This window comes from Papio anubis, chromosome 2 (genome assembly GCF_008728515.1).
Source record: "Papio anubis isolate 15944 chromosome 2, Panubis1.0, whole genome shotgun sequence".
Lineage (NCBI taxonomy): Eukaryota > Metazoa > Chordata > Mammalia > Primates > Cercopithecidae > Papio > Papio anubis.
The window spans coordinates 42289308-42308290 of NC_044977.1; the positions used below are offsets into that span (position 1 = coordinate 42289308).

At 39.7% G+C, this 18983-nt stretch overlaps 2 protein-coding genes and 1 long non-coding RNA gene across 14 annotated transcripts in view; 2 read left to right on the top strand and 1 right to left on the bottom strand.

Annotated features, from left to right (window-relative positions):
* The first annotated feature begins 30 nt into the window (after positions 1 to 30).
* LOC108584495 lies at positions 31 to 8345 on the top strand. 3 transcript variants are annotated; one of them, XR_001899623.3, is made up of 3 exons: positions 31 to 174; positions 2074 to 2383; positions 7874 to 8317. It is a non-coding gene; the product is annotated as an uncharacterized LOC108584495 (long non-coding RNA). The 3 variants fall into 3 exon arrangements; XR_004182070.1 differs by lacking the exon at positions 7874 to 8317 and adding an exon at positions 8331 to 8345 and having other exon boundaries at positions 32 to 174; XR_001899622.3 differs by lacking the exon at positions 7874 to 8317 and having other exon boundaries at positions 70 to 174; positions 2074 to 2413.
* The window catches only part of PARP9 (poly(ADP-ribose) polymerase family member 9), a 46502-nt gene continuing 28580 nt past the window's right edge, over positions 1062 to 18983 (bottom strand). For 4 of the 10 annotated variants that reach the window (XM_003894010.5, XM_003894008.5, XM_009200110.4 and 1 more), the window contains exons 9-11: positions 18576 to 18712; positions 17801 to 17975; positions 9732 to 10551 (exon numbers count right to left, since the gene is read on the bottom strand). In XM_003894010.5, coding sequence (XP_003894059.2) covers positions 10172 to 10551; positions 17801 to 17975; positions 18576 to 18712 — 692 coding nt within the window. In that variant the 3' untranslated portion in view covers positions 9732 to 10171. Of the gene's footprint in view, positions 1123 to 1513; positions 1618 to 9731; positions 10552 to 17800; positions 17976 to 18575; positions 18713 to 18983 lie in introns of those variants that run through there. The other 6 variants (XM_009200111.4, XM_021934113.2, XM_009200109.4 and 3 more) reach the window with 3 other exon arrangements.
* Positions 18288 to 18983, top strand: part of DTX3L (deltex E3 ubiquitin ligase 3L) — a 39529-nt gene continuing 38833 nt past the window's right edge. Inside the window, exon 1 of the mRNA XM_021934114.2 lies at positions 18288 to 18498. The gene's annotated coding sequence lies outside the window, so the exon portion shown is untranslated. The remainder of the gene's footprint in view (positions 18499 to 18983) is intronic.

An 18983-nucleotide genomic window follows, 5' to 3' on the forward strand; every position in this document is an offset into this window, starting at 1 on the left:
CCGAGCGCCTACGCGCGCCCCTCCGGCGCTTGCCGCAGAGGCTGCCGGGAGACGTAGTCTTGTAACGCTCTCTCGCCGCAAGTTCTTCGCGATTCTCGCCCAGCCTGCGAAGAGTCGGGGATCGGGGAGAGGAGAGGGTCTCGCTAACAAGGAGGTTTGCAGACCATAACAAAGGTTGGAGAAAGTTATATGTACAAACCTGTTTTTGCTAAGCTCTTCCAGGGCGGATCGATGTTCACCTCTGTATAGCTTCTAACAAAGTAGGTAACTAATACGCGTTGATGGAACGAATGATGGAATGATTGAAGACTGAAGGAGTATTACAAAATTAGTAGGTCAGCGCCTCGTGTCTAAAGGGCTCACATGCAGCATGAATGCAAGAAGCTTCTGGACATTCCTTTTTTAGTTATCTCCCATCCCCTTTGTTTGATAATGTATGAGTAGTATCAAAAATAATTAAGTGCCGGGTGCAGTGGCTCACACCTGTAATCCCAGCACCTTGGGAGGCCTAGGCGGGTGGAATACTTGAGGCCAGGAGTTTGAGACTAGCCTGGGCAACATGGCGAAACCCCGTCTCTACTAAAAATACAAAAATTAGCCGGGGGTGGTGACGGGCGCCTGAAGTCCCAGCTACTGGGGAGGCTGAGGTGGGAGAATCACCTGAGCCCGGGGTTGACGATGAGGCTGCAGTGAGCTGAGATCGCACCACTACACTCCAGCCTGGGCAACCGGAGTGAGACCCTGCCTCAAAAAAAAAAAAATAATAATAATAATAATAATAATTAAGAAACTACATGAAACACAAATACTCGTTTTACTCTCAAGTGCTCTCAAACGAAAACTTGGAGCAAATGATTGTTAATGTTAAATTTGATGGAATTCTTTGGGGGAGCAAATGGAGTAGTGGCTTCAAAAGAAAAACTGAAGCCAGCCTAGCAGGGGTCACAGAATAGTAGATAGATTTAAAACATATGCCAAGAAGCAACGTAAAAGAGATGAGGTAGATTAGTACCTTTATAAACGTCCCAGGGAAGAGGAGAAGACAGAGGACCACTCTACCTGAATCCTAGGTTATGCAATGTTCATTTGTCCTGGACTTCACTCTGCTGCATCAGCATTCTCCTGCAATGTGTTTACTAAGATCAGAGTTGAGTTTGAGCAATGTGGCTGGGGAAAGGGAAGGTGTGTTCACCAGGAGAGACTTAAGGGCAAGTTTGCCTGACCCCAGCTAGACTGAAGACAGATCACCTTATTCCAATAAGGAGGTAAGATTGATTATTCAGAGCTGGTCTTCAGACTTCAGGAAAACTAATTTATTTCCAGTTCACCCTTAATCCTAGCTAGTCCTTGATGGTCCCATCCAAAAGTCTGGGCTATTTACTCGGGCCTCTTCTCTTTGATGGGCCTTCTAAGGCCCATGAGACAACCATAAGCTCTGCTCACTTTTTCACCACTGCTTTCAGAGTCAGCAATCACCTTAGCTTTGGAAAAATGATGACAAATATCAGGCTCACCTCTGGTGGCTTCCTTTTTCTTCCAGATCTTGCACTCACAAATTCTCACTTCCTTGGTAGCTCTTCAGTACATTAACGTTTTTATATTTTGTCCAGTTGTTCTCTGTAGTGGAAAGGTTGATTGAAAACAACAGTAGGCCATTGCTGGAAGTTGAAGTCCTATGTATGTTACTTTTACAAAAGTGTTATCTTACTGTACATGATGTTTTATAAGCTAATGTCTCTCTGACAATATCATTTTATATTTTGAGAAATTTGAAATTATAGAACAGTATTTTTTGTTATCACAAACAATGCTGCTATGAACATTCTTGTACATCTCTACTGTGTATAGGGAAACTGCTAGATCCTAGGACATTGCATCTTTAACCTTACTGTATATATTAGACAGAAATCTAAGATGGCCCCTATAATCTCTGGTCCCTGGTGTTGCCTATATAATCTCTACCCCTTGAATGTAGGTGGGACCTTTGACTTACTTCTAGCCAACAGAATATGGCAAAGATGATAGGATGTCACTTCCATGATTCCTTTTCATTATATAAGATTGTCTTTTCAGACTGGAGCTAGAGATTTGCTGCTGGCCTTGAAGAAGCAAGCTGTCACGTTGTGAACTGCCTATGGAGAAGACCACATGCCAGGGAACTGCAGATGGCTTCTAGAACTTGAGTGCAGCCTCCAGCTGACAACCAGTAAGAAGCCAGGGCCCTCAGTCATACAACTACAAGGAAATGAATTCTGCCAACACCCTGAGAGAGGTCAGCCTCCAGATGAGAAGACAGCCTGACTTACACCTTGATAGCAGTTTTGTGAGATCCCGAGCAAAGGAAACAGCTAAACTGTGCCTGGACTCCTGGTCCACAGAAACTGTGAGATAATAAATGTGTCTTAACATACTATATTTATGGTAATTTATTATACAATAGAAAACTAATACACTAGACATTGCTGGATTATTTCATAAAGTAATTGTACCCATTTGTACTCTATAAACGGTATATAAGATACTCTTCACTTGCTAACAGTTAGAAATGTCTGGCTTTTTACATTTTTGCCAATCTAACATATAAATTACTTGAACATAAAAACATGAAAAATAGATATTTACTTAGAATTGTGTATTCTGTTGTATTTTTTTTCTGTTGCATAAATGCAATTAAATAAAATAGCAGGCTGGGAACAGTGGCTCATGCCTGTAATCCCAGCACTTTTGGAGGCTGAGGCAGGAGGATCACTTGAACCCAGGAGTTCCAGACCAGCCTGGGCAACATAACAAGACCCCGTCTCAACACACAAAAAAATTAGTCAGCCATGGTAAGTCGCACCTGTAGTCCCAGCTATTCAGGAGGCTGAGGTGGGAGGATCACTTGACACCAGGAGTTTGAGCACACCACTGCACTTCAGTGTGGTGACAGAACAAGACGTTATCTCTTTAAAAAAAAAAAAGCAACTAGTAGTAATAAATAGAGGGACTAACTGAGCAAATAATATCTGTGAGAAAAATACAACAAATTCATAAGATTTCTTTCTTTCCTCTAGTATACCAATTTAGCTCTATTGCATATTTGAATTTTGTAGGCTATATTATATTCTTGAGAAAAATAAGTGTAAGAATTTTTAAAAGAATGTATACAATAGAGCTAATGAAATAGTTATTACCTATGGCCTCTTCGACGATTATCAGACAGTTTCAGAGAACCAGCAGGTTTATTTCTGTTTTATCATAAACCTTCTCTCCATTCTCATCTTCAATGTATTTCCAAATTGAAGCAGCCCATGCTGTTTTGTTCCACACTTAAAGATATTTTATGGCAAGCCAACATTTTAACATCTTTTCTGTGGCCAGCTTCAGTGATAGCCACCTTATAGGCACGTGTTTAAGCAATCTATCTCCTTCCATTTCTATAAAGTCAAAAATTTTATTAAGTGCTTCTGTACATTTTGAGGAAATCGAAATGACCAAAAACTTTCATTGTCAAAGCCTCCATATCTCAGGTAAGCAAATCACAGCTCTCTTTTAGCATTGTTTAGCAGATGAGATCCTTTCATTTTATTTGGTAAGAAGTTACCAAGTTATTTTGACTGAAGAGAATTCGTCAAAATTATCATTTACATCAAAAGCAGATAAATGAGCCAAGTCTAGTTTGTATTTGGCCAAGATATGATACTCTTCGTTTTATGTTTCTGTGATTTTGTGAAAATCTTAATAGACATCAAGATGACAATTTGAAACTCCAGTTTTCAAGTCAAGTCACCTAAGAGCTAGAGGGAACACATTTTTTTTTTCTTTTTTCTTTTTTTTGAGACGGAGTCTTGCTCTGTCACTGAGGCTGGAGTGCAGTGGCATGATCTCAGCTTACTGCAGCCTCCACCTCCCAGATTCAAGTGATTCTCCTGACTCAGCCTCCCGAGTAGCTGGGACTACAGGTGTGCACCACCACAACTGGCTGATTTTTTTCGTATTTTTAGTAGGAACAGGGTTTTGCTATGTTGGCCAGGCTGGTCTCAAACTCCTGGCCTCAAGTGATCCACTCGTTCGCCTTGGCCTCCCAAAGTGCTGGGATTACAGGCATGAGCCACCGCACCCGGCCCTCTTTTCTTTCTTATTATGTTGGACAGGAACTCTGATTGCTGATGAGTAGTAACAGGAAGCATTTATCGTCTCATTATTTCATGGGGAATCATTCTAATGTTTAATCATGAAATACTTGTTTTGGTAGCTATCCTTTAATGAATTGTCTATCAGGTGATTTTTTCTATATATTGAAATGAGCACAACCTTTAACATATTTATATGGTGAGTTACACTAATTGATTTTTGAAAGTTAAATTATCCTTGCATTTCTGAGGTAAACCCAAGTTGACTATGATTTACTTATTTACACAGAGCCAAATTATAATTGCTAATATTTTATTTAGAATTTGTACATCTACTTACATAATTTAATTCATCTATAATTTTTTTATCTTATACTGTTTTCTATTTTTTGGTGTCAAGGTTATACTTGCCCTAAAAAAATTGTCGGGGAGTGTTCCCTCTATTTCTATTCTCTAGAAGATTTTACTTAAGATTAGAATAATCTGTTCTTTGAATATATTGTAGAATTCACTAATAAAGTCAAAATCATCTTAGCCTGCTGTATTTACCTGTTTGCTTGGTAGGTAAATTTTTAAATACCAATTCAATCTATTTAATAGATATTAGAAAATTCAGGATTTCTAGTTCTTCAATCAATTTCGGTAAATTATATTTTTCTAAGAAAGTCTATATTTTGTCCAAATTTTGAATTTATTAGCACAAAACTGTTTCTAGTTACTACTTTTAGATCTCTAGTGTGTCTTGGTTACATTCTTCCATTATTAACAATCTTTATTTGTACCTTTTCTTATATTTTCTTGATCAGTCTTACCAAAGGTTTGTCTGTGTCTTTAATCTTTACCAAAAAACAGCTATTCATTTTATTGTTGTCTGCACTGGATATTGTTTCTATTTCACTATTTTCTGTTTATATTTTCTTTCTTCAAGTTTGTTCTGATTTTCTTTTCTTACCTTATGTTAGATGTCTGCCTAGCTCATTGATTTATTCCTTTATTTTTCTTAATATAACCTTTAAGCTTAGAAAGAATTTAAGCACTATTTTAGCTTTATGTCACAAGCTGTGGTAGTATTATTTTCATTATCATTCAGTTCTAAATATTTTCTATTTTGTTATGTTTTCATGACCCATGGGATATTATTTTGAAGATTATATCTAATTTCCAAACAGATTTATTTTAAGCTATTTTTACAATTGAATTATATGTTAATTGCATAATGGATGATGGCCAGACAATATAGACCCACTGAGAATGTCTTTAAAACTGTTGAATTTAGTTATTTCTTGTCTAGGGTCTTTGGCAAAAAGTAAATAAATAAAAAGAAAATTGTTAAATTTGGAATATGATCAATATACATAACTGCTCAGTGTATTTAAGAGTATTCAGCGTATTTAATGTATTCTCTCATTGTGTGAGGATTTCTATACATATAAATTAAATAAAAACTGTGTAACTCAATTCTATATTCTCACTAATTTTTTTTTTACTGGGTCATCTACAAGCTACTGAGAGAGCTGTTAAATCATTATGATAGTGGATTTGTCCACTTTGCCTATAATTCTGTCAGGTTTTGCTTTAAATAGTTTGAGTCTATGCTATTAAATGCATATGGGCTTAGTTTTATGTCTATTTCTGATGAAGTAAACCTTCTGTTATTATCAGGTAGCTATTTTTATCCTTAATAATCCTTTTCAACTTAACATCTATTTTGCCTGATTTTATTTTATTTTATTTTATTTTTTGGAAACAGGACCTCAATTTGTTGCCCAGGCTGAAGTGGTGTGATTTCGGCTCACTGCAGCCTCCACCTCTTGGGCTCAAGTATTCCTCCTGCCTCAGCCTCCCAAGTGGCTGGGACTACAGGCACGTGTCACCACGCCTGGCTAATTTTTGTATTTTTTGTAGAGAGCAGGACTCACTATATTGCCCAGGCTGGTCTTGAACTCCTGGGCTCAAGTGATCCGCCCTCCTTGGCCTCCCAAAGTGCTAGGATTACAGGCGTGAGCCACTGCACCCCAGCCTATTTTGTCCAATTTTAATATAGCTGTACCAGCTTTCTTTTGGTTAGTGTTTGCTAATTACATTTTTTCCATTTTTTAATTTTTGATCTTGCTGTAGTTTAATGATTTTTGTTATGTCTCCTACAAACAATATGTAGTTTTTAAAAATACAATCTCTTAATCTGTGATTAACCTAGCAAGTTTAATCCAAATTACACATATTGTGATCACATATACATTTGGAATTATTTCTACCATTTCATGTTGTTTAATCTTTCTTTCTTTTTGCTTTATTTTTCCTCCTTCCCTACTTTCCCTGATATTTTCTTTCTTCTTCTTTTTTTTTTTTTTTTTTGGTTTCCTGAGTTGGGGTCTCTGTCACCCAGGCTGGAGTGAAGTAGTACAATCATGGCTCACTGCAGCCTCAAACTCATGGGTTCATGCAATCCTCCCGCCTTCATCTGCTGGGTAGCTGGGACTACAGCCACACACTACCACGCCCAGCCCTGACTTTTTAAATTCAATTTTTTTTGCCTACTATTTGGAAGTTACATGCTTTATTTCTCTTCTTTTAGTGGCTCTGTTAATTGTCAATGTGCTTAATAAACTTAATATCTCCAATCTCCTCTTGCAAGGACTTATTTATTTCTTTAGAGATGAAGTCTTACCATGTTGTCCAGGCTGAAGTGCAGTGGCTATTCACAGGTGCAATTACAGCACACTACAGTCTTGAACTCCTGATCTCAGGGGATCCTCTTGCCACAGCCTCCAGAGTAGCTGGGACTACAAGTGCCTACCATAGCACCTGGCCCAGTGTGAGGACTATTAAACATTTTAACTGTAGTCACCACTCTACCATATTACATAGTTCATTTTCCAGTATTTTATTTCAGTCTTATTGCCAAAATTAGACATTTCTATATGTTGCTTTATAAAGACAATGGTCATCATGATGTGTCCATATTTACCGTTTCTTTGCTCAAAATGCCTTCTTGCAGCTTAAAGTTTTCTTTGATTTCTCCCCTCATCCTGAAGTATTAATATATCCTTTAAATTTTAAGTTCTATAAGTGAGAGCCCATTGTTGGTAAACTCGGTTTTTGATGATCTGTGATACAGTATGGCTCTGTATCTGCACCCAAATCTCATGTTGAATTGTAATCCCCAATGCTGGGGGAGGGAAGGTGTGTAGTACCAGCCGCTTCACTCTCTCCCTCTCTCTCTCCTGCTGCTACGTGAAGATGTGCTTGCTTCCCCTTCACCCTTCCACCATGATTGTAAGTTGCCTGAGGCCTCCCTGGCCATGCCTCCTGTATAGCCCGTGGAACTGTGAGTCAATTAAACCTCTTTTCTTTATAAATTACCTAGTCTCAGGTAGTAATTATTTATAGCAGTGTGAGAATGGACTAACACAATCTGTTAGTGTCTTTATTCAAAAATTATGGCAAAATGAAAGTTCAGCTAATTGTAGAATTCTAGGCTAACAGTTAACTTCTCTCAGCCCTTTGGAAATATACTAACGTCTTCAGACTTTCATTGTTGCTATTGAAAAGTGTATTCATTTTTTTATGGCTGTCACAAATTACCATGACTTTACTGGATTGAAAGAGCACAAATTCATTGTTTCAAAGTTCTGCAGGTCAGGAATGGATCTCACTGGGCTAAAATCAGGAATGGATCTCACTGGGCTAAAATCAAGGTGTTGGTCAGCTGGCTTTATTCCTTTCTGAAGGTTCTTGAGTTTGTTTCCTTGCTCATGCAGGTGTTGGAAGAATTCAGTTACATGCAGGTAAAGGACTGAGGTATGTTTCCTCACTGGTTGTCAACTGGGAGCTACCCTTTACTCTTAGAAGCTCCTCTCTGATCCTTGCACATAGCCTCCTACATCTCAGGATCAAATTCTTCCCATGCTGCCATCTCTTTGACCCACCTAGTAAGCATTCTCTACTTTTAAAGACTTTCGTGATTAGATTGGGCCCACCTGTGTGGGAAGGACATTATTCTGCCAAACAAAGAAATGGGCTGTCAGTCTAACTGTCTTTCCTTTGTAGATGATTTGGCTGTTCTCTTCAGCTGCTTTTAAGATCTGGCTGTTTCTCTGTATGTATTTCTTCTTATTTACCCTTGTGAATACTGACTCTCTTCCATTCTCTTTTAAAATTCCTATTAAGCCCAAACTAGATCTTTCTTCACTCTTTCTCTCTTTCTTTTCTTAACAGGGTCTTGCTCTGTCACCCAGGCTGTAGTGCAGTTGCTCCATCATGACTCACTGCAGCCTCAAATGCTTGGACTCAAGCAATCCTTCAGGTAATTTTTGTGTGTGTGTGTGTCTATGTGTGTGTCTGTCTCTGTGTGTGTGTGAGTGTGTGTAGATGGGGGTCTCACTATGTTGCCCAGGCTGGTCTCAAACTCCTGGCCTCAAGTGATCCTCTCACTTTGGCCTCCCAAAGTGTTGGGATTATAGGAGTGAGCCACAGCACCTGGCCAGCTAGGTCTTTCATATCTGTCCTCTCACTCTCAGCTCAGCTGTGCACCACAGGCCTCAAGCGTGTGTGGACACTTCAGCACCCATGTCCAAGCCTCATACATACAAATGATCATCCATTGGCTATTCTTGATGCAGACTCTGGTACAGCCCACACTCAGGAGGAGGGATGCAAGAAAGAGACCCGATCAAGCCCTGGAAGTAGACTCAGAGCTGTTAGGGCAGGAAATTTGGGGGCTCTGCTTTCCTAGTGGGTGATTTAGGAATGAAAAGTGCAGGGTCCAGATGAATCCAATCTCTTGGCCCTGTGGAGTCCTCACTTTGTGAGCATGGGCACAACTGGAGGAGGGCTAGAATGAGACCCTCTTAAGTAAGGAGCCTAAGGCAGGGGGCCTCTCAATCCAGGGGGAAAGGCAGATCCCCTCTTACTCAGATCCAAGGGCAGTGCCATATGAGACAACAAGCACACTTCTTTCAACAGGGAGAATGCTAGTAAGGTAAGGCAAGGAAGAGGAGGAAGTGTTCTGTGCCAGGGGTTGAGGATGTGAGGTCAGGAAAGTTTGGAAGTACACAGAAATGTGGATTTAAAAGTAGGCAAGAGATGCATGGTGAAATTAGCTGGCCTCTACATTGCAAGTAGAACTCTGTAGTCAACTTTGGGCATAGTTACAGCAGATTCAGCCTTTATAAGGGCTATTCTCTCTACTTAAACAACTCTTCTGACTGCTCCTGATTTGCTACATCCCTTATGTTCTCAGCTTGAATTTCACTTGCTTTAGGCCTTGCCCCAAGTCCCTGATTAATCTATCCCTCTCCCTTTTAAATTTTTCCACAGAGTCTATACTTCTCTTTTTGTTATATCTAATCATACTTGTTAAGTTGTCCATGGTTGCCTTTTTGATTATTCAGGCTAAAAGGTTTGTGAAGACATTTGTCTTGTCCGACATCATATCCCAGGACCCACAAAGTGGCTGAAATGCATCTGGTGGTCAATATATATTTGGTGCATTGATCATATGTCCTCATGGTGTTTGAGTGGCATTACTTGATATAGCTGAATCCAAACAGAATATCAGCTTTTTTATGTCCTTCCACTTCAAATTGTTTCATTTTACACATAATTTTTCAGAGCCAGTTAATCAGACAAAGATGATTTATTTTCGTATCTAAAACACTTTATAATATTCTCTGGAAAATCTAAAGTCATGCTGTTTTCCTAATATTTTTATACTGTCATCATTTTAGAAAATAAAAGGCCTGGGTTATATACTAGAAAAGTTTCTTCATTGTATGCAAAATATTTATCTCCTCTAGTAAAGGAGATTAAAGAACAACTGCAAGAGGAAGGAAGGTCCTGAAAGTTTTTCATTTGGTATCTACCTACCCCAACCCCAAGACATAAAGACAGATAAAGGCACTAAGATGCTAGTATGTGGCTAGGCCTTTCAATAACCCAGTCAGTCCATACAGATAATCCATGGGATATATTCAAGCCACTCTCTGAGCCATCGATGGTCATTATTTGGTTAGTTCACCCAAGGTAAGGGCATACCAGCTGTTAAAATGATGTAGAGATTAATCAACGGGGCTGCCACTTGTTAATCCCCTCCAGGGATGCTGTGCAAAGGGTCTCATTGGTCCTAATGAGTCATCTTGTGACTGTACATAATCCTGGGTGCATATCCACAAATACTGAGGTATAGCCTGCATACCACTAAAAATAACAAAGGTTTCAGGGCTGGAGACATTGTCAACCACACTGTCATGACCATATACAGCTCCAGGACCCAGTGGTGGGGGAACAATATTTAACGGATGTCCCTGGCAAAAGGAGCCTGTGAGTACTTCAGCCTCGAACACATAGATCAGCTTATCTGCAGCAGAGATTTTCTTGGCCTTCTCTGCCAGGTTTTTGAGGTTCTTGGTGAAGTATATGCCAGTTCCGTATTTTGGCTCTGATAAAGAAAAAAATAATAATAAAACGATATTATAATCTGGTAAATGATATTGCCGATTTGGGTACTAATATCTATTCTCTCTCTAGTCTTCCAAATAATCACTTCCTCCTGGTTCTGAGTTCCTGTGTCTATAGCAAAGGCACTAAAAATTGTTCCTTGAAACAAATTATCACTGACACCATCAACATAATAATAACTTGCATCCAAATACGCCATTAGGGCCGGGTGCGGTGGCTCACTCCTGTAATCCCTGTACTTTGGGAGGCTGAGGCGGGTGGATCACCTGAGGTCAGAAGCCTGGCCAACATGATGATACCCTGTCCCTAATAAAAACACAAAAATTGAGCTGGGCGTGGTGGCAGGCACCTGTAATCCCAGCTGTTCAGGAGGCTGAGGCAGGAGAATCACTTGAACCCAGGAGTCAGAGGTTGCAGTGAGCCAAGATCACACCACTGCACTCCAGCCTGGGCAATAAGAGTGAAACTCTGTCTCAAAAACAAAAACAAAACAAACAAACAAACATTAGTGTTCATAGAGAAGTTAATGGTTTTCAAAGTACTGCACATTGATTAGATTAAATTATCTGTGATTTGGGTAGTAACTCCATGTAAAAGACAAAGATCTGAGATTCAAAGAACTTAGATTCAAGTCAGTATTATCAACTAAGTAGCTGACAGAGCATAACAAAAGGAAGGTTCTGTTTCCCTTAGAACATTGTCTGACTTCTACATGCTACAATAGGGATATTTCCAGAACTCTCAAGAAGATGGTTTGAAAATAGCATCTAATAAGAGAAGACAGAGTGCCTCCTAACCTCATGAACAGCATTACAAGAAAAATATGTCACCTGGGACTGGTGGCACACACCTGTAATCCCAACACTTTGGGAGGTCAAAGTGGGTGGATCGCATGAGCCCAGCATGGGCAACATGGCAAAACCCCATCTCTACAAAAAATACAAAAAGTAACCAGGCATGGTGGTGCACACCTAAAATTGTAGCTACTCAGGAGGCTGAGGTGGGAGGACTGATTGAACTCAGGAGGTTGAGGCTGCAGTGAGCTGTGACTGTGCCACTGCACTCCAACCTGGGTGACAAAGCAAGACCCTGTCAAAAAAAAAAAAAAAAAAGAAGAAGAAAAATATGTCAAGGGGAATGTGGAGTATATAAAATATTAGTGTGCATACTTCATTGTTTAGGAAAAGCACTCCTGGATTTGGAAGGACAGAAGCATTCTAGTCACCAGGAGGGTACTGTGTATTCTCCATGGGTTGGCACAATACCTCATGAAGAATCTCCCAGTGCATGTTATCTAGGTCCATGCTCACCAGGCAACTTTCCACCCATCAGGCACTCTGGGGACTGTGATATTAAGGAAGAAATGCCCTATTCTGACCACTAGAAATGAGTACTCTTCATTCTGACACATTGCCTGTGATCTGTATTACCTTCTTTGGAGTATTAAAAACACTCGGGAGGCTGAGGGCCAAATTCTGGACCTCAAAGGAATCCCTGTTCAATGCCCTTTCTGACCTCACTTAGAGGGAAAATAAATTATACCTTCTTTGATGCCGTATTATCCTTCCTTCCTTTCCTTTTTTCCTTTCATTTCCTCCCTCTCTTTCTTTAAGTGGGACATAACCAAACACTTTTAGGCTCAAGGGCAGCACTGAACAATAGAAACGTACTACGAGTCACGCATGTCATTTAAACCTTGCAGGCTGAGTGGCTCATGTCTGTTATCCCAGCACTTTGGGAGGCCAAGGCAGAAGGACTGGTGGAGGTCAGGAGTTTGAGACCAGCCTGGGCAACACAGTGAGACCTAATCTCTACCAAAAATAAAAAAAATTAGTCAGGTATTCTGGCACTCACCTGGAGTCCCAGCTACTCTAGTAGCCACATTTTAAAAATGTAAAAAAAAAAGGTGAAATTCACATTTTTATTTAAGCCATTCAAGACGTTATTTTAACATGTAATCTATATTTTAAAAAGTATTAGATATTTTACATTCTTTTGTAGTAGGTCTTTGAAATCTGGTGTGTATTTTATACTTACAGCATCTTTCAATTTAGATCAGACACATTTCAAGTGCTCAATAGCCACATGTAGCTAGTGGCTACCGTATTGAACAGTGCAGCTCTGGAAATTTAAAAGTGAGTAAGACATGATCCCTATTCTCAGTATTTCACAAAGGGAAGTCTCTGCATGTAAACAGATTAAATATAGTACAATTTATGTGGCAAGGTAATATTTTGAGATAAAAATCAAAGATTTTCTTTCCCAGGAGTTTCTTCTTGCTCTTTGTTCTTCCACCTATTGAGTCCTTGCTACTTCTTATTAAGGATGAAAAAGATAAAGTTGAAAACAAAGTCTATATATAAATATATGTATAGTTTTTTGAGAACTGCCTGCTGGGTGCAGTGGCTCACATCTGTAATTCCAGCACTTCAGGAGGCCGAGGCAGGCAGATCACGAAGTCAGGAGTTCGAGACCAGCCTGGCCAACATGGTGAAACCCCATATAATTATAACATAATATTATAATGTAATATATATTATATCATATATTATATAATATATGTACTATATAATTATATAATATATAATTTTATATATGTAAATTATATATAATATATAACATGTATATTATATTACATATATTATATATTATATTATAATATATTATATAATATATTGCATATATTATATTATAATATATATTATATATTATAATGTAATATATTTTATATATTATATGTAATTATATTTAATTCACAGAAGAGAGTATGGTCTTGAAATTCTGGCTTTCAGAGTTAGCTTTTCTGAGAGGAAGAGGGCTTTTTGAACCAAAAGCTACAAACCAGAAGGATTCACAGCACGGGATTTTTTACCATAAATGATAGAGCAGACAGTAATATAACATATTCTAAGAACATTTTTCTCATTTCAAGACAAATGAAAGTTCTTTCTTCCAGCTGGTGGGAAGAGAAGTATCAGAAGTGACGTGACTAGAGCTCTTGGGGGAGCTTGGGAAAGGGCTCCCTTTACTACCCCCACTCCCTTGAGAGCCCTGGGAGTCAAGAGGGGGCAGAACAATGGAAGTCTCAGAATAAGAACAACTGGAGGGACTCGCAGAGCAGACAGACCCTGGCCTGACTCTAGTGGGTGCAGTCCCTCATCCAGCCTCATCACCTGAGTGGAGATAGCAATGGTTGGAGAAGTCTCTGGAGCAGGTGAGGACCACTACCCAAGACCCTGCACTCAGCTTGGAGGATGAACATGCTCAAAAATTTCCTGTGTGGCAGGAGGAACACAGACATGGCCTGGAAAGGAATTTCTTCAGCATGGAAAAGACATAGAGTGGCCTGTGCAGACACTGAGTGTAAAAGGCACAGGAGAGTGCTAATGACCAAAGCTCAGGTGGTTTATCAAGCAGAGGACAATGGGAGCCATAAGCCAGACAACCCTCCTCACATACAGAAAAGAGGAGAAAAGGGGCAAACATTGCAGGAACTGAGTTTCAATCTTGAAGGGACTATGAAAACTCTGAAAATGACTGAGTTCACATTGAACTGTCAAGATTCAAATTTTCCACATCTGTGGACATGGGGAACAGGACAGTTGGGTAAAGTTCTATTATAGAGCCATAAAGGAAATGAGTTCTATGCCTGAGTTTCATAGGACAATAGATTTTAGTACTAATTAAAGTTATAGATGTCATAACAAAGGAATGGAGGTATGCAGGAGCACAGAGGAGGAAGATACTTACTAGGCCTGCAGGCCTGCAGGAAAGATGCCAACCAGGAGATGCCATTTGTACTATGTCTTGAAGAAAGAATAGGGGTTTGTAGTACTGAAAAGGGCAAGGAGGGAAGTCATTCCACAGACAACAGGAGAGAGGCATGAAAGTACATAGCATGTTTAGGGAACTCTAAAAAGTTATGGCTGGAGTCTTGAGGAACATAGTGGGTGATGACTGCTGAAATGATGTGGGAGCTAGGGCCTTATATTCTCTGCTACGGAGTTTGGGCTTTTATCTCATAGGCAACTGGGAATGCAGATATTAAGCAAGAATGTAATTTTTAGTGTGATAATTCTGGTGGTAAAGGATAGATTAGGCAGGGGTGTGTTTTGTGGCAAGGAGAGGACCTCGTAATAGTCTAGGACTAAAGGAAGATGAACTAAGGCAGTAGGAATAGAGAGGTGAAACTGAGCTCAGATCTTCATGAGATTGAATCACTAGGACTGGGTGAATGCCTGGATATAAAGGTGAAGGAAAAGGAGGAATAGAGGATAATAATGTTTCAGGCTTAGGAAACCTGGTAGGTAGATGGTGATGATATTAACCAGGTTAGGGAGAATCAGCAAACAAGGGGCATATTTCTTAGGGAAAATCATGGCCAAGAAAAGAGATCAATTTGAGATACCTATGGGACATCTGGGTAAATATGTCAAAAAGAGAATCAGATATATGAACCTGCCGGTCAGGAGAGAGGTAGGGAGTTAAGAGTTGGAAATTCCTAAGTCATCATCATTAAGGTAGCAGTTGAGGCCATGGGAATAGGTGCCATCACCAAAGGGGACATTGTAGAAGAAAAAGAGAGAAGACAAAGAAGGGGCAACAGATGAACTCATGAGATTATAAATTGTAAGGGCAAGAACTCTATGGTTTTTTATTTATGCACTATTTCTAGTACCCCTAGCACAGGGCCTGATTCATAGAATGTGCTTAATAAATACCTGTGGAACAAATGAATCAACCCAATAAGAAACTGCATGTGTAGATGCCTTCTTGCTGTACTCAACCAAGTCCTACAAGCAAGAGATTTATTCAGAACTGGCTGGAGTGCAAACATAAACAGAAAAAAGAAAATAAAGCTTTGTTAACAGAAGTTCCCTCTCCTTTGCCTGTGGGTGGCCATCTACATTGACTGAGAGTCCTATAATTTGGAACATTGCAGGGCTGAAAAAGCTAAGAGCTTTTGTACTCCATATAATAACAGCTTCAGTGGCAGCAAGACTGGTATCTCCTGGGCTTGTCTGGCACCTTCTGTTAAGGGTTCTCACCAGCCTACAGAGATGAGTCAATTGGTGCAGGTCACATTATGGGTCATGTCTGAATTGCCTCAAGGTAGTGGCTGTTAAACTAAAGGTTAGGGAGAAGGGAAGATCACACAGACAGCAGGTAAGAGACCAAAATCTTGAGTTGAAAGACTATGTGGAGACAAGATCTGTGGTTAGGTTATAAAGACATAAACTTAACCAGAAGAAATTAGGCCTCATGCCCACTTAATTTTTAAAGGAACTATATTGCTGAAGAAACCACAAGCCTGGTTACAACAGTCTGAGCACATTCCAGCCTGTGAGACAATCCATGGCTCCCTGATAGGCAATGAACCTGGAAATAGCCAAGGGCCGCAATATATAAGGAAGATTTTCCCAGAGTGCAAAATAAAGGTTTTACAACATGGAATAGAGAGTCCTCCCTATACTTCATCAGCAGCATGTAGATAAGTGGTGTGAGCCAGTGGCTGTTGTGTGTTTTGCTTCTCCCCTTTCAACATGAAAGTTTTCATTGCAGTTTTCCTGCTCCTTTTCATATCACTATATAATGGGTAAGTTGGGGGCAGTATCTTGCCTTTAAGCTTTAAGACAGAACTGCCTACTGGGCACGGTGGCTCACACCTGTAATCCCAACACTTTGGGAGGCTGAGGTGGGCGGATCACGAGGTCAGGAGCTCGAGATCAGCCTGGCCAACATGATGAAACCTCGTCTCTACTAAAAAAAAAATACAAAAATTAACTGCGTGTGGTGGCACATGCCCGTAATCCCACTACCTGGGAGGCTGAGGCAGGAGAACCATTTGAATCTCAGAGGCGGAGGTTGCAGTGAGCTAAGATCATGCTACTGCACTCCAGCCTGAACGACAGAGCAAGACCCTATCTCAGAAAAATAAATAAGGAGAGAACTGCCTGAACTTGAACTGATGATGAGTCTGGCTAAGACCTTGGGACCATATTCCTTGGGAAGATAGTAGGTGTCTTATTTGTTTTGGTAAGAAAGATGTGTATAGATGTTGAGCAGACAAGTAGCAGGGTCTGCCACAGGACTGAAAAGAGAATACTCACTAGATTTGGAAAATAGGAGCACAGCGATGATCTTAATGAAAGTAATTTAAGCAGAAGTAATGGGTGGGGATTGCAGAGAAGCCAGCTTTAGGAGCAAATGGAAGTTGTAGATTTTTTGAGACTTTGCTAATGAAGGGACTATACTGATCATCACTTTCCTGGTTGCCCCAAAAGGCTTCTTGGTGGGGATTCATTTCTCTATTTTTATCCCCAGTAATTGTCTATGTTCAATATTTACCCCAGGTTTTGCCTATGTTCTCTCCAGAACAAAGAAAAGATGATTTCTAGAGCCTTTGCATCCTAGAAACCAAGTCTGTTGGAATTGACTCCTCAGCAAGGATCATGCTATGGAGTGCACGTATTTTGAAAGCTAAAGATCAAGAGCCGTATATTTAACGGACCAAGCAAAATCAAGCCACCCTGCTAAGTACCTCTCCATAATTATTACTAAACTTCTTTTCCTCCTTTGGAGAGACCTAAAGCCAGAAATCTTCATTACTGACTGAGGAGTAGAGGGGGCAATATAGGAATTATATATGCAATGTTTTTGTACATCTGAAAACAGACATGGGAGTTACACATAGAACTCCTATGACTAAAGAGGATCTTAACATGCTATGCACCTCACCTGCCAAATGATACCTAATTCATCCACCAGCAGGCTATAGGAAATAAAGGGATGAAAGAGAAAAGACCAACTTTCTTAAATTTAGGAAAATGCCCTTTTAATTAAGGGATGAGGATGGTTCAGTGCTGTTGGTAATAATTTTGTTGAGATAAGTAAGGCAAAAAAAAAAAAAAAAAAAAAAAAAGCCACAACATGCTCTCTGCAGATAGGACACAGAAACACATAAAGGAGAAAAACAGTGAACCGTAGTTCTTACTGCTCACACTTTTCATCAATGTAAAATGCATCAGCAACAAAAGATACAAAGGAAAAGTAAAAAGTACCACTCTTTCCAGAATACTTCGTGACCTGGGTCATTATTCGTGACCTCTAAATCGCAGTCACAAATGGTCCCTTCCCCCCAACAACAAATGCTATTAGTGGAAGCATCTACTGATGTCAGCTCACCAAATCCCACAAAGTAGCCCCAATGATGAGGCATTGACACCTACCGCAAGGCACCGAGTACATTCTTTGAAAGCCAACTCTGCATACCACATCGCAGAACTGGTATGGGACTTGCTGAAACAGCCTGTGGCTCACTGATTGCCTGGGCAGTTTTCCTTCCATCATTTCCTTCTTTCTTTGAAAGGCAGCCATAAGAACCTTATTTTCTATCTTCTCCACCTAGAATCATAGAAAAGAAAGACTGAAAAAGAGGCTAGAAAAAGAGCTGCAAGGCTCTTTAAATTGCCTATTACATTGCTTCAAAAATAAAGGAGCTTATGTGCATAATATTACTTTGCATGCAATTCGCTTTTCATATAAAGTTGCAAAAGAGTCTCTCCTCCCTCTAATCCTCTCCTATTTTGATTCTGTCTCTTCAAAATTCCCTGCCCCTTCTCTAATAAATTTCTTTAACAAAAAGTCACTGACTTAGACATAATGTCTGCCCTCTTAAGCTCATAGTTTAGTGAGATAGAAAAATAGGTAAACAATTATAACACAGTGTGATAAATGCTATTCCACTTCTTTTATTTTGCTCAAAGACGGGCTTCCTGGATCTGGAATCTGCTTCTGTGTGTCCTGACGTCATTTCTACCTCCCGATTCCAACTATATCCCTCGTGCCTGCCCTGCCTTGCTCTCTTCTCGGTCTTACTGACCTAGGATTCCAAGTCCATGAGCGGCCAGCTTAGAATCATCAGCAGGTGAGCTTTTCCTTGGGCTACAGAAGCAAGTTAATTAATAACAAAATGAGCCAAATCCTCCCCTTTGTTAGGTATACCTTTATAACCTGCAAACCACATTTTTCAAACTGCTTCTTTTGATCTTCAAGCTCTTGAGTTAGAGGCACAGGACATTTCAGAAATATATTTTCTTTCATTTTGTCTTGAGTATTTTGTTGCTGATTAGTCCACTGTCCTAAAAATGAGTAACACAAAAACTTTGTTTCAATGCTCTGAGAGAGGAAAAAGGAAACTTAATGAAACAAATTCTAGAAATTTAGAGGGATTAGCCAGTTTAAATTGTGTGCCTCATGCATTTAGGACATGCAAGGAGAGCTATAATACTATGAGCAGTCAGGATAAAATAAAGGGGTAATAAATTTGTCTTTAGATGATTTGAACCATGAGGCTAAGGGGATGTGAGTAAAAGGAGCATAATATATACTTGCTTCTCCACAATCAATGCT